At 32.8% G+C, this 14983-nt stretch overlaps 1 protein-coding gene across 6 annotated transcripts in view; it reads left to right on the top strand.

Annotated features, from left to right (window-relative positions):
* The window catches only part of LOC143244818 (transmembrane protein 8B-like), an 83220-nt gene that overhangs the window by 43442 nt on the left and 24795 nt on the right, over positions 1–14983 (top strand). For 4 of the 6 annotated variants that reach the window (XM_076490177.1, XM_076490174.1, XM_076490180.1 and 1 more), the window contains 5 exons: positions 2882–3101; positions 3425–3549; positions 8847–9139; positions 9658–10028; positions 10254–10477. In XM_076490177.1, the coding sequence (XP_076346292.1) occupies positions 2882–3101; positions 3425–3549; positions 8847–9139; positions 9658–10028; positions 10254–10477 (1233 nt within the window). The remainder of the gene's footprint in view (positions 1–2881; positions 3102–3424; positions 3550–8846; positions 9140–9657; positions 10029–10253; positions 10478–14983) is intronic. The other 2 variants (XM_076490178.1, XM_076490176.1) reach the window with 1 other exon arrangement.

The following is a 14983-nucleotide window of genomic DNA, read 5'->3' as shown; positions in this document are numbered from 1 at the left end:
GACGACTCTTCCGTATCTTTGAACTAACATCCGAAAACAAACTGATTGTTCTGTATGTTCAAGAATTTTAATGTTTTTTTTTTTGTTCGATTATTATAACCAGGTTGATGTTGTTTTGAATTAACCACAAAACAACGCCGTTAAGTATCTGTGCTCTGCGTACCACGGATATCGAAACCCGTTTTTAACGCTGTAAGTTCGCTATGCTACTTGGGGACTACTATAACAAATTTGTTTGTCCGATTCTTGTGATTGTATTTTTATATTCAGCCAGTCTTTTGAGTAACATTTTATCTGAGTATTGTGTTTATTGTTATTAGTACAAATTTTTTATGATTATTTTTTTAATTCTTATGATTATTGTCTTTTCTATTCTTATAATATATATTGTAGTCCGAGTCTTGTTACCGTTGGTTTGTCGAAGTTCTATAATCGTTGTTACAGTTTTTGGTAAATGTTCTTGCTGACTCTTGTGATTCTCATGCTTATTTGAATCTTGAATTTGTTGTGTTGTTGTTGTTTTTTGAACAAGTCTTTTGTGTGTTCATTTCTGTTTTCAAATCATATAACAAATATGCTTATCAAATGTCTGTAAATAATGCTTGTCCGATTTCTATATTTAATGTTTTTCTCAAAGTTCTGAAGATAATTATCATGCTCTTAAGAATTTTCTGATTCTTAACTTTGTTCCAGTGTATTAGTTATTGATATTGTTCGAGTCTTATGTAGACTGTTGTTCGTCAGCTCTTGTGAGTAATTGGCTGTTTTTGACCGATAACTTGCTTGTTTTTTGTTTGGATTATTTTTGTTTTTCGTGCAAGTCATGCAACAGTTGTTTTTATGTTAGTGTTGTAATTGTCGCCTCTCTTCGAACCTTTAAAATCCCGGTCGCACCAAACATGCTCGCCCTCCCAGCCGTTGGGGCGTTTTATGTGACGGTCAATCCCACTATTCGTTGGTAAAAGAGTAGCCCAAGAGTTGGCGGTGGGTGGTGATGACTAGCTGCCTTCTCTCTAGTCTTACACTGCAAAATTAGGGACGGCTAGCGCAGATAGTCCTCGAGTAGCTTTGCGCGACATTCAAAAACAAACGAACCTTTAGATTTTTTTTGTCATTAACGCTTGACTAAAGGTAAGCTAATTATAAAGATGAGAAATAAAAAGTGAATTGTAAATTAATGAAGCAAATTATATACATATATATCAAACTGGCCAGACGTACGTAATGTCTTAAGCCAAAACTAATATTTATGCCTTATGACTAGTGTGTTTATTCAGCTGTAACGTTTTTATACTGCTCTCACTGTTGACTTTATAAGGTCCATAATTTCTCACACATGTGAGTCTTATGATTTTAGTTTGAATTCTATAAAAAGCCAGAAACGAGGTTTCCTGGGTAGCTTTGTTAACGTTATTTTGTGGCTGTTTAATAACAACATAGTATATATCGAATTACTTGTAGTAATGGTTTTAGTTTAGGGAATATGTTTTTGTTGGAAACTACATTAATTTGCTCTATTGATCATCAGTTCATGCTGCCATCCACACTGTAATATAAGATTTTCTACAAGTTTCGTCAAATGTTTCAGGAAAATTCACATGCTCGAAACTTTGATTACATTTAGGGAGCTACCTAACAACAAACAAGTTAAAATAAATATTCTGTGAACTCTGTGAACAGTACTAACACCCCGAAATGCCATGCAGTTGATGGTTGGTTGTGATTTAGTATAAACACATCAAATATTTTGAAAGGTTATTTCTATCCTACAGGATTGCGACTACCCGTAAATATGGCTGTTACCCAATCTTTTGTTTTTGTCTATCCTATTATTTTTTTTTATTAAAAAGTATTCGTGCTTCATTATTTGTGTATAAATGTGTATGATAAGCCTAGATCCAAATCAATTACGATTCTGCTTTCATCTTCACAGCATTACTTGCTGTATCTTATTTTTCATAACTTACGCTACCATACAAATATTTTATTTTAATGTAATATCTTTATTTGTCTTCATAGAGCCTTTTCTTTATTTCACCAATACTTGCCACAAAAAAAAAGAAAAAGGAATAGATTAGTGAATTACTACATAAAACAAGTAAAACACAACTTTATTATATGTTACAGCTCGAGCTTTTATCAATGTTTTCAAAGAGCTGCTCTTTAAACTCGGTGTCTTATGTTTATCAATAAAATGTATTTATACTTTTAAATTACCTAATTTTGTATTATTTGGTGTAACAAGAAAACGACAGTTCTTGTTCTAAACGACAACTGTTGATAACGTATTAAAATATTCCTTCAGTAGACAGGATCCTGTTTCAGATTTGATGATTTTAAAGAAAGAACTTTGAAATGCTAATCATTCAGTAGTATTGTACCCTTCATTATGCATACAAAAAACGTAGGCTCAAGATCATTTGTTTTATGTTGTTTTTTATATATTAGTTTTCTAAATTGCTGCATTAAAGTTATCTGCTCTGGCTATCCTTAATTTAGAAGTGATAGACTGAAGATAATCCTAGTTGATAATATTTACAATAACTATGAACGTTTGAGTTCACACTAGGCCACATAAAACTTTAGATATTTTCCTTTCTTGTGTGCTTTAGTAAAAACTGTAATATATCCACGTATCTGAATGTCCTGTCTTTTAACTATATCTAAACTTTTGCTTTGATAATATATTTTATTTTATTTTTAAGTTGTACTTATCCCAAGTAAATGTTTCTTTGTCAGTCGTATAGCTTGAAAGATTATCACAAACTGATTTTGCATTTAATACACCTACTGATATAGCCTCATAATGAATACATATAGTTTTAACAACAAAATTTTGCTAACTTAATAAATGAACTATGCCTGGATTTTAAATTTTGAGTTTATTTATTGTTAGATATTTGCAGTATGGGAGTTATCCTGTCATTAATCCACAAAACGAAACGTTTCCACCTCAGTTTCATATTCACCGTCAGAATCTCCATCACGTGACCCTGCAGACAGATTCCGAGCCTGTGCACTTAAATATCTCAGGCCCTCTGGCGGGAGATTGGTTTGCCGTAGCTTTTGTAGCTGAAAAGTCTAACAGAATTGTGCAAAAAGTACGCTATTTTTCTTAAGTAAATATTACAAATCCATATCATAGAATTAAAATTATAGCTGCATAATGGTACCGAGATGTAGTATCTATCTAGTAAAGTAATTAAATAATGATGACTTTTGTTAAACTTTATAAAAATGTATGATAAAAACTGCCCATTCTTTTATTATAAAATATAAATAGTTATGTAACAGGTTTCTAATAAACTCTATAAATTATTTTCTCGAAATAAGTATGTATTTTATTTTCTAAAACTTTTATATTTTCACTGAAGTAAGTTTTACCGACGTTACAAAAGATGGCGCTGACATTTATATTTTCCAGGGACTTTATCTTCAATGCAAAGCATGGCTCACATCAAGTTTACGACTACAAACAACAGAAGAGGTTTTAAGCCTATCACCAAACCAGCCATTATCACAACAGGTATCAACGCTGCAGTACTACAGGTAATTTTTTGAGGAAGGAACATACAAAAACATTCGGTGTTTTTATCTAATAATGCCTAAACATCCAGCGTTCTTCCATTAAATTAAATAAGTATATTTACGATCAAAACTATGTTAAGTCACTTAAATTTTACATACTTTTCTAATATTTATTTTAAAAAATATCATTTATTCTGATACTTTATTTCTATCTTTTATTTTATTTCAAGTGCAGTCTATTTCAATATTTAAAATCTTCAACCATAGAAAATTGCTATTAAAAGAGTTTTATCGTCTATATGTAAGTGATCTCTTACGTCCAATCCGAAACGGTTTATGTCAGACTTCGAATAGTTTCAGGTTTAGAAGTACAATATAGATATACTGACTGTTATTACATATTGAATAGAACTAGATGTTTTGGATGAAAATCGAACGATAAACACCTGATTAGTTTCTAACAATTAGTTGATGAAATGGCTGATTTTCAATTATAACTTTATAAAAGTATCTGGACCTCCTTGGTGAATATTTGGCATGAGCAACAGAATCCCATTTATCACGTGATAAAAGAGAGTTGTGTTTTTTTTCCGATGTGGATCTAAAGATATTAACTGATTAGTGAAAGTTATTTGTAAACCCTATATTAATGCTTAAATTAGGAGAAATATATCTCAGTGAGTGTTTGATGAAAACAATAAACTTCCATAGCTAGTTAATGAAATCAGCTGGTTTCCAATTAGGGGTTCATTAATGATACCAGCTGGTTCCCAAAGGTTGGATTAGAATAAATAGAAACGAATTCGAAAATACTTGGATTTAGAATGATTTCTTCATTATAATAGTACTCCGATGGGTCAGCAGTACGTTCATGAACTTAAGAAGATAGGACTGCACTTGCATAAAATGCCGTCAGAGGACAATACACGCGTTTTGGGCTCATGGAGGAGAGGGAAGTAGAGTAATGCCACAAAGACGATCGCGTCATAATTCCACGAAGTGTCGTGTCACCAGATGACGCACTGTTAGGGACGCGTTGCTAATTCGTCATGACAAGCGCAGCTATTTTAGAGAGGTCGAAATTATAGTTCGATACCACTTAGATGGCTATTATTTGATGTACGTCATCGATGTCTAGAAGCAATTACGTTAAAACCATTATACGTATACTTTAACGTTTATATTAATACAATTTGCTACAAATAAAAATAATAAAAAAATGACTTAGAGTTTATCAATCCACTTTCTATAGAAGATTAAAATTATATAAAGTTTTGAGACTGACGAACTCTGTTAGGAACAGATCACTGGTAACTTACCTCCAAACTACTTTGTGTACACAAACCTTGTAAAAGTATGGAATACTCACTATTTCACTTTCACTAGTGAATCAAACATATTATTTAAAAAAACAGTTATTATAACCAATGATTTACTTTTGTTGCCCTTCAACTAAATGTCTTCGGTGCATTCCTCAGTAAAAACAAAATGACGAAACTTAACTTTAAAAGTTGTTTCTTTTCGTATTACAGATTACTAGAATTCAAAATATCTTGAAAGTTTTGTTTTTATAGACTACATACGTTACTATCAGCTGATGAAATTGTTTGTGCTAACTACTTTAAACAGCACTTTCAACAATGAATATTTTAGTATTTTCTAAAAGCTGTTTACCCAAAAGTTTGCCACTTTTTCTCATTATAATTATGTTGACTGAGCTTGCATTTTATAATCCATCTCATTTCCTTTTTCTGTTAAACTTTTACCACCAGATACAATCAGTTTTTCTTTCATTTCCTTTCTTTCCCTGAAAGTCCATATCCTTGACGATCATCTTGATAAATTCAAAAACGTGGGAGCATATTCAGAGGAGCAAGGCGAGCGCTTCCACCAAGATATACTGGACTTTGAACGCCGCTACCATGGAGCGTATAACGAAAACATGATGGGAGACTATATTTGGGGGTGAAAGTGATTTACATTACAGTCGCAAATCTCGAAAAACTACTCACTTCTGAACACTTTTGTTCATTATTGTATCACTTTAGTATAAATACATGTAAATCTTGATTCATATGTTGTTTTATTCAGACCTTATGTAAATGAAAATGTGCAAATTTGCTCGTTTTTACATGAAAGATAGGTTAATTTCTAAATTTCATTATCCGGGTCACAAAAGCAAAGTTTGGAGGAAATAATGGCCATTTTCTGTACTTTTACAAAGTAAGCAATTAAGAAATAGCACATACTATCCAGCAACAAAATTTGTGTTATATAGTGTTATCCCAGAATTTAAATTTACTAAGCAGTAATGTAAGTATATTTGTAATTTTTATGTTCATATATATGTGTGTGCGTTTTTTTTATAGCAAAGCTACATCGGGCTCTCTGCTGTGTCCACCGAGGGGACAGGAAACGTTGATTGTAGCTTTGTAAATCCGTTGTAGACTTACTCTTTTGTGTTTATAACAGTTATAATACTTTCAATGAACAAGTATATAAGCAAAAAGTAAATATTGCAATGGGTGCTAATTTCTCTTTATTAATAGTCAACCTGTATTTGTTATTCTATGAAGACTCATTTTTTAAACAAGTATTAAACCCTAATTTATACATCTGTACTTTTCGTTGCATAGGTAATTTAATTTTCATCAACAGCTTTAAGTTTATTCCAAACGTAATCTATCCAAAAGAACTTATAATGAAGGAAGCAATAATAATAATATTCTTATACATTATTTAGACATAAACATTAATTTTGTAGAAGGCAGATGTACTTAAAAGTACATATAACAATTACAGCACTACTAAATTCTTTATTCGATAATATTAAATTATTCATAAATAAATTGTAACTTAACTTTTATAAGGACTGGCGTATAATTTTTTTATAATAATTGTGAAATTACTTTAAAAAGTGAAATTTCGATTATGAAAATCACCTTGAGAAGAAGTTAGAGGTCGTTTATTACTCAAGGTTATCATTTGCTTATAAATAATTAACTTAAAACAAAATAAATAATTTGTTGTTCATTATACCGGGACGGATAGACCTCTGGTAGCTGGACTTGTTTGGGTTATAGCTAAATAAATTTTCAGATGATAGGGAGAAGGTTGGGTTTTTAAGAACAACAAAGGTAGAGTTTTCACATTTGTTTAACACCATTTTATGAATAAACGAGTGCTATGTCCAGAGACATTATCTGTTATGACTTAATGTTGATAATTGTAATGGAAAATAGAAAAAAACCTTGAAATTTGCATTTATAGTCAAAGTATAATCAAGTGGTATGTAACAATGTTGTGTAGGGTGACTCGCAATTAATATTCTTTCCATTCTAAAGAAAAATTACTTTTAACTTTTTTAAAACTTTAATATTAAAAAAATAACCAACAACTTGGATCAATATGAACGAAATATTGGTGAAAGTATGTTCACCCTTTCAACACGTCTCGATCCGTGGGACGGACCTCGTAATAATTTTGTGCTTATTATAGTTTTCAGGCTATTACTTTTAAATTTGTAAGCATATGTTCACGAAAGTTGACAGATTATCAGTAAACATTATCATGCTTTCATGTGCAAAATATCAGATTTCCTAAAATTAAATCTTGAGGTTTCTTAATCAATGTTTTTCTTGTGACTTTTTATATTCGTGTGCTGCCTGTCCAACTTACAAAGTAATTTTCATTTTAAGATTAAGAATACTTTTATGCATCAGAAAATTGAGAAATTTCACATGCAAAATCCTTATTGTGTTCAGATAGTTTTAGGAACCGTTTGTTGAGAAATAACTTTATACTTTTCGTGACTTTCATTGACGAATCTCTGTATGGGTTCAGTCAATTTGACTGATCTTATAATCACCATATCAAATTAGGAAATAAATATCAATTATACTTTTTTTAGTTCTATATGTGATTGCAGATTATAAAACGAAAACATAAATGCTTAGACAAAACAGCTTAAATCTTATAACATTATAAATTTATAAAGATTTATTTGTATCATAATGAGCTTTCAGTCGCGCCTGTCTAACAATGCACAAATTACAATAACGAGGGGTACATGCGCTCGTGTTACCGCATCCAATAATATAAAACTTACATTTATTTTATACAAAGTGACCAATCTTAGCTGTGTTTTATTGGACTGGTATTTGGTTAAATACGATCATATTTCAATTGTTTTAAGTTGTATACGTATATAAATTATTACTATTTACAAACAAGTTCTTAAACTTATTTTTCTTAAAACACAGAAAAGTAGATAAAAAAATAAAGCAAACGGTTTTCTCTTGTAATTATGACCTCTTTACTCGGTTTCTGCCTAAAGAAATTTGGTAAGTGGAGGATGTAAAACGAAATAATTTTTTTAGGTTCTATATGTATATTCGAATAACGAAGAAAAATTGATTACTTCACCAATACCATAGAATACCATTATAATTTAGGTTTAATAACTAACCTGTATTTGTATCTAAAAAGTACAAAATCTCGAACAGACTAAAGACTCAATTAACCACCAAGAATGTTTGTGTCGAAAGAGAACACCATTAGATATGAAAATATTTGAAAAACCCTACTTGTGTTCTGAGCTTCCGATTGATTGCTCGCATATCATATATAGAAGTAAGTTTATATGAGACCGTTTCCAAAATTGGAAAGAGGTGAGTAAGGTAAATGTGTTTGCTTCACTAAATATCGTGACATCTCAAATACAAAATAAAAAAAAAAGTTTTTTTTTTATATTCTGGCTTACCAGTATCGGTAATTTGAGTTCCTAATTGGTACAAAATAATACACTTTATTTATTTACATTACAAACATCTGATATGAACCAGTGTTGCATTTAACATATCACGTGACACAAAAAATGGTGTTTAGGTGTGTTTGTTTAATATTTACATTTAGATTAGCAAATTTTATGATGTTTAGTATGAAAATTTAAATTATAATCTACAGAGCATTGCCAAATTTAAAGAGATAAATTCATTAAATAGTAGTTTAATTAAAATTTGAATGGAAATCAACACATTCGATAACATGGCCTTTGACCCTTAACCTGTCGCCATATAGTTCATAGATATGTTGAAAACTTAGAAGATCAAGCTCTTTAACAAAATAAATAGATTTTTTTTATTTATCCCCCCGCAAAAAGAAAGAAAAAGAAAAAGTTCATTACAAGCTAAAGAAGCTTTTGTTTTTTTGCCATGTAAATAACCTTGGTTTTTCTCATGTTCAATTTATTAATAAACTTAAGAATACCTTCATTTAAACAAAAGTTACTCGACCTATTTATTCTCTTTACAACCTAGGTTTTATACTCCACGAGATATCTGGTCAGCAACAGTCACTATAAGTAGCTGTGCTGTGTTACCTATAGCATCGGACGTTCATTGTCCATTGGTACTAGTGGTCAAACCTTTGGCACTCCCTTCTGTTGAACAGGAGTTAAACCTGCAAGAACAAAGTGTAGTAAACTGTTATCAGACAGTCTCTGGAGAAGTCTGTTCCACTGTTGTGACACCTATCGACGAAAATTGGAATTACATTTTAGTGACGGTGCAAAATGCAACTGTTGAGTTTAGTATCCATGTAGAATTCACAGGTAAGATGAGTGGGAAAAGGCACAGTAGCTATGCTAGCTGAAAAGTGTACTTGATCATCTTACTTTTGCATTTGTAGATGTTACAAAATTCAATTAAACTTTATGACGCCTCTATTTTGTAGGTGTTAGTGAGGGATAGAATTTTCTAAATTACACCATACAGAGCCGAGTTGAAAGTTACATTAAACCATTTTAATCACGACTCTCGGGAAAAAAAATATATGTTTTGAGTTTGAGCCTTTAAATATAATCCTCTTTTTTGAAATAAACGGTTTTTGTACGTTTTTATTCAGTACCATCATATCAAAATTCTGAACAGTTTACTTTCTGGAAATATGCTATAACGCTTGTGAAGTTGAGTAATAAAAGACATACTACTTGCCGTCTTTTTTTCAATAATAGGCAAATTTCTGTTTATTTCGAGGCTTAGATATGTTGAATACAATGAATACGGAAAACCTGTTATACCCTTATGATAGAATGTTTGTTTTCTAAATACATGATTTCTTTCACGATAGTTTGCCAAGATGATTCCAACAAATTTGTGTTAACATCAGAAGAAGGTTTTGATATCGAGACTAAGGAAACTACAGAAACCCCACAGCTTTCTAGTTCTCTGTCTTTGCAGCGTGTAGTTAAGCCCGTCACACCTATCCCAGTATTCTCGCTTAGAAACACCAGTTGTTGGAGGAACGTTCCGCTGGTTCGTCACACTATGGCAGAAATCTTTGCTTTCAGATACGAACCTTTATCATTAGTTAACAGTAGCTTTACATCGTCTTCTTTGCATATATCCACAGAGGAGACGACATTGTTCAAGTTTAATATTTATCCTATTCAGGACATTGGGGGAACTCTGGAAATAAAAATCGTCCTGCCAAGCACGATAGTACGTATTACAACAAAAATACGATTAAAAATTAGGAAACAAAATATTCAAATCTAACACTATAACTTTAAAAGTTTATATATATTCCACAACTATTTAGCTTTTCAATTTGTGTTTACTGTTATTGACAGTATTTTCTTAAGTAATTTGTTATAATAAATATATATATATAGCAGAATTTCTTTTAAATGAATTTGAAAATTTGATTTGTGATTTCATTTTTAGAATATCACAAGGAATAACATAACCCTAGCGGCTTGTGTAGAGTACGCAAGGCGTCCTCGTTTGTCAGCTAACGGAAACTGTGGGTCGGAAATTCATAATAACGTGAACACTAGCTCTGAAGATCATCGGGTGCTCACTATGCTAATACCTTACCCAGAGCCAGGACCTTGGTATCTGGCCCTTACTCCTCGCTGTTATTTTCAGGAAAACGATGGCAACGAGAAGTAAGTAAAAGTTCACTGTATAATTGGAGATAGGTTGCTGTTGCAAGCGATAATTTTAATTTAATAATCATTAGAAATAAGAATCATTAACATTTCATAAATGATCCTCAGTTGTGTTCTTGATAAAGATGTGAAACACTAGAGCAGCATTAAGCCAAATTCCAGAAACTATTGCGTGTAAGTTTTGAAAGGAGTATAAGGTACCTCCAAGAATATATGCAAGAAGACTTGAGGGTTAAGTAAGAACAATATTCCAGGTCCTATCTTGCCTTTAGAGAGGGAACCTGATACTCCTCAGTTTGATGGTCATTATTATCACTGTTGTCTGATACCACATTTTCTAATATATATCCTCCAAATCAGACATAAAATTTGCTGTTGTTTGTTTTTTGCTATTTCTCCCTTCACAGAACATTACATGTTATAAGATATCTTGTGCAAAATTCCTTTGACTCAACCAAAACAACAAACTTTCCTCTCAATGGTCAAGGCAACCAACATAAAGAAATGATATTGTGTAGTTGTTGTTTGGTATTAAGCACAAAGCTACACAAAGGACTATCTGTGCTCAGCCCACTACAGATATCGAAACCTGGTTTTTAGCGGTATAAGTCCGCAGGCACTGTGCCACTGGGGGACAGGTATTGTGTAACCCATTGATTAGTGAATAACAGAAACACGAAAAGCTAACAAAATAATTATTTAAATAGTATCTTAAGACAATATATGATTTTTACTACATAAAGCAATATTACGTTAAACATATTCTGAAAATGTTTAGATTCAGAAACATTGTACATTGAATTATAATAAAAAAACAATATCGTTAAGCAAAAGATGGTTGCTTGTGTAAGTACTAGCTAGGTTAATCAAATTTGTTACATTTACCCTTTTGATTAAATTGCTGAAATACTCAACAACATATATATTTTAGTTTGAAAAATGCCATGTATCATGTCCAAATATAATAAATTCAATATAAGCTTTAAATGTAGAGTATGCTGAAAATTAGTTTGCTTCTCTTTTGTAGCTCAAACGCTTTTTTTTGCAAAAAAAAAAAAAAAAATATATGGCCATACTTTATTACTTAGTGAGTTACTTCAGGTATTTTTCTGTCACAAAGATGATCAAGATTCTTGTGTGAAAGTAATGGATTGCTATCATTCAGTTTGGACAAATATTTCTAAATTGGGAATTGAAGACGATAGACTTGACTAATGTTTCAATGAAGATGTGAAAGAACTTTTTTTTTCCAGAAAACTAAATAAATAATAATTATGATAAGCTTTCCATTTTAAGAGGGCAATAGAAAAATAATTTAGTTAAGCATTATTTACAAATAGGAAAATGTTGCGACAGCATGAATGACATATACATATAGTGACAATTAACTTACAGTTAAACTCAGTAACCGGAACTGTACGAAGAGAGGAAAGAAGGAGGGAGTCAGTCAGGGGCTGCATATAAAAATTGAGATGTTGCATTGTTTTACAATGTAAATCAGAAGTATTTTAAAAATATATTGTATGAAGTGATACGTGAAATGAAATTTTGAGATCTGAAACTAATGACCCTTGGTTGGAAAAGGGTTGGGAACAATTGACCTGTCACATTTCTCAGGATAAAGCTTATAAAAGTGAATATCCAACAACAGAATATTCCTTCAGTATTGTTTTATGGATTATTTTCACCAGAACAATATTAAAATATCCGTATAAAATTTCAAGACTAAATATAGGGATTACAGTTTCAAGTCTTCTCAGAAAACCATTTCTAACATTACAGACAGCATTCTGTCCTTAAATCGTTTCACAGTTAAACAAATAAAACAGCAGTTTTAAGCAAGACTGGGTAACATTTGGTGTCTAGCATGCTCAACTACAAAATTGGAGGTCTTAGACTCAGATTACAACTCACCACTGTTTCAATTGTGAGGGCATTCTGATTATCACAATCAATCTCACTGTTGCTACTAGATGGTTATCTTCCTTCTGGTCAAAAGTTCAAGATTAAAAATGCCTATACCTAAATTTTACAAACTTCTGAACTGGCCAGTTAGCCTAAGTGTCGCATGTTTAAAGTATATGTACAAGTTCTAACCAAAAATGTTAATATACGAGTCTTGGAAATTGTCAGATGATTAACACAAACTTCGATCTAATTTTCCGACTTTACGAATCAGTGAAGAAAAAAATGAGGCTTCCAACTTTTGAGACTTGATAATTCATAATGCTTCTTTATGTCTACCCTCTCACTAGATTAACATACTCTCATCCCACCCTCTCGAGGTGTATTCCTGTACGTGGTGAGGCGAACTTCCAGAGAAGGTTCTGTATTATCAGTTTCCTCTTCTGGGATCTGAACATCCACCCACCTATTTGCTGTGCCTGGTGACCCGTGATGGAGGGAAAAGAATCCTGGTGGTTGAGTGGTGTCAAAGACACTGCAGCACATTACTTTTGCCTTGCATTCCAGTAAATAAGTGGTCCTAAAGTGCTCCTCATCAGGGTATATCAACTGGTCCTGTTGAACTAGGGTAAACTGAATACCATGTTTGGTGCTCTCAATAGGTGTTGTAAACATTATGTCTGTTTATTTGTTTTGAATTTCGCGCAAAGCTACACGAGGGCTATCTGCGCTAGCCATTCCTAATTTTGTAATGTAAGACTAGTCAACACCGCCCATCGCCAACTCTTGGGCTACTCTTTTACCAATGAATAGTAGGTAGGATTGACAGTCACACTGTAACGCCCCCACGTCTGAAAGGGCAAGCATATTTGGATTGACGGGTTTTCAAGCCCTCGACCCTCAGATTACGAGTTTATTGCCTTATCCACCTGGCCATGATAGGCCCCATTAAGTCTGATGCTGGTGTTTGAGTTTAGTGTGCACCAAGCTCCAGCATTGTTGCAGTGAATTTGTTTGGCATTATAATGCATCCTTTTGTTGCACTCCATGATGGGTGAGGCCAGTGTGCACTGAATCATTTTCTATTAATTATGGATCTCCAATCCTTAAAACAATAAAATAGTAAAAAACAGTTTTTAGGAAAACGACCACGTTCAGATGACTTTGTTACACAGTCACCATGAAAGTTAGATCTTATAACTCCAGTTTTAATTCTCCGTATTTTGACAATTCCATACTGGAAATGTCTCCCTTTTTCATCCAGAATGGATTAGAGGAGCTCATTGGAACATCTACACATACACATAGCAAACTCCTCCTGAGTTCAAAGGCCATTGAGATATATCTATTGAGGTTACTCACCATGGTACTTTAAATTCATCCCAAGGAGTGATCATTGAGAGGGATTTGAAGAACGTCACTGAGTTAGAGATCCTCATTGGTTTCTCCAGCAAAGGAGTTTCTACTGTTTGAGGTATCTCTAATTGCAGGAACAGAATTATGCTGCTGACAAATGTATTAATTTTGACATTTAAATTTCCACTCCCACCTGCCCGTCTCAAAGCTGGTTATCTGAACAGTAATGCACTGACCTGTGGCACATGTGTGAAACATCTAGTGTAAATTGCTTGGACATTCAAAATTATCTTGTAGCAATTCTTTGACGTGTGCTTGTTGTGGTGACAAAGACCAATATGCTTACGAGTGTCAACCGGACCCTCACTACATTAGTTGTGGCGTTTCCCGTCCCTCTTACTATGAATCTTGCCCCAAGTGGATAAAGGAGAAAGAGATACAACGTTTGTGTACTGTCCATAACATTTCTTACCTCAAGGCTTGGAAGTTATTGTCTAACACTCTAGTTCTTATCATTCAGTGTGTCTTTCTTTATAAAAAAACATTACTGAAATCTGCTGATTTCAGTCACCTTTTGACAGATTTATTTATACTGGAATAACAGGTTATGTGATGAACGAGTGCTTGAAGGGATGGTACTGCTGGTCGACAAGCATGACCTCAGCTTAGTCAGTTCAACTCAATACACCCTTGGAAGACATAAACATCCATGTTTCCTTTAGCCATACCATCACTGTTTGTTCTCTCTACCTGTCTCCTGGAAAGACTTACGATCAATTAGCCTTTGACGCTTTCATAGAACAGTTTTAGTTCTGGGAGACTTCATTGGATACAATCCTTTCTGTCGTGTTACTGATATTTATGGAATAAAGGTTATTCCATGGAGCATATGCTCTCAGGTTACGATCTTTTTCTCTACAATATTGTTTCCTCTAGTTATTTTCATGCACCTCACCTTATATATATTTTACTGCACTAATCTATCTATCTGTTCCTCTTTATTTTGCTAGTTTCTCTTGAAGGTGTTACAGTTATTAATGACACAGTGATCATTTTCCTATTGTTTTGAAGAAGATTGGCCGTGGTTGATGCCAACAGACCAGAATGCATCAGTAGAAGTTGGACCAGGCCAGTTTGCTGTCTTTAACCTCTCTCTTGGAACTTGATCATGCTGTCATTAGTCTTCAGACTATTAACAACTGTGTAAAGACAGTTACTGATTGCATCATTCAAGCAGCTGCT

This window comes from Tachypleus tridentatus, chromosome 2 (assembly GCF_004210375.1).
Source record: "Tachypleus tridentatus isolate NWPU-2018 chromosome 2, ASM421037v1, whole genome shotgun sequence".
Lineage (NCBI taxonomy): Eukaryota > Metazoa > Arthropoda > Merostomata > Xiphosura > Limulidae > Tachypleus > Tachypleus tridentatus.
This window is presented reverse-complemented; position numbering and strand designations above follow the sequence as displayed.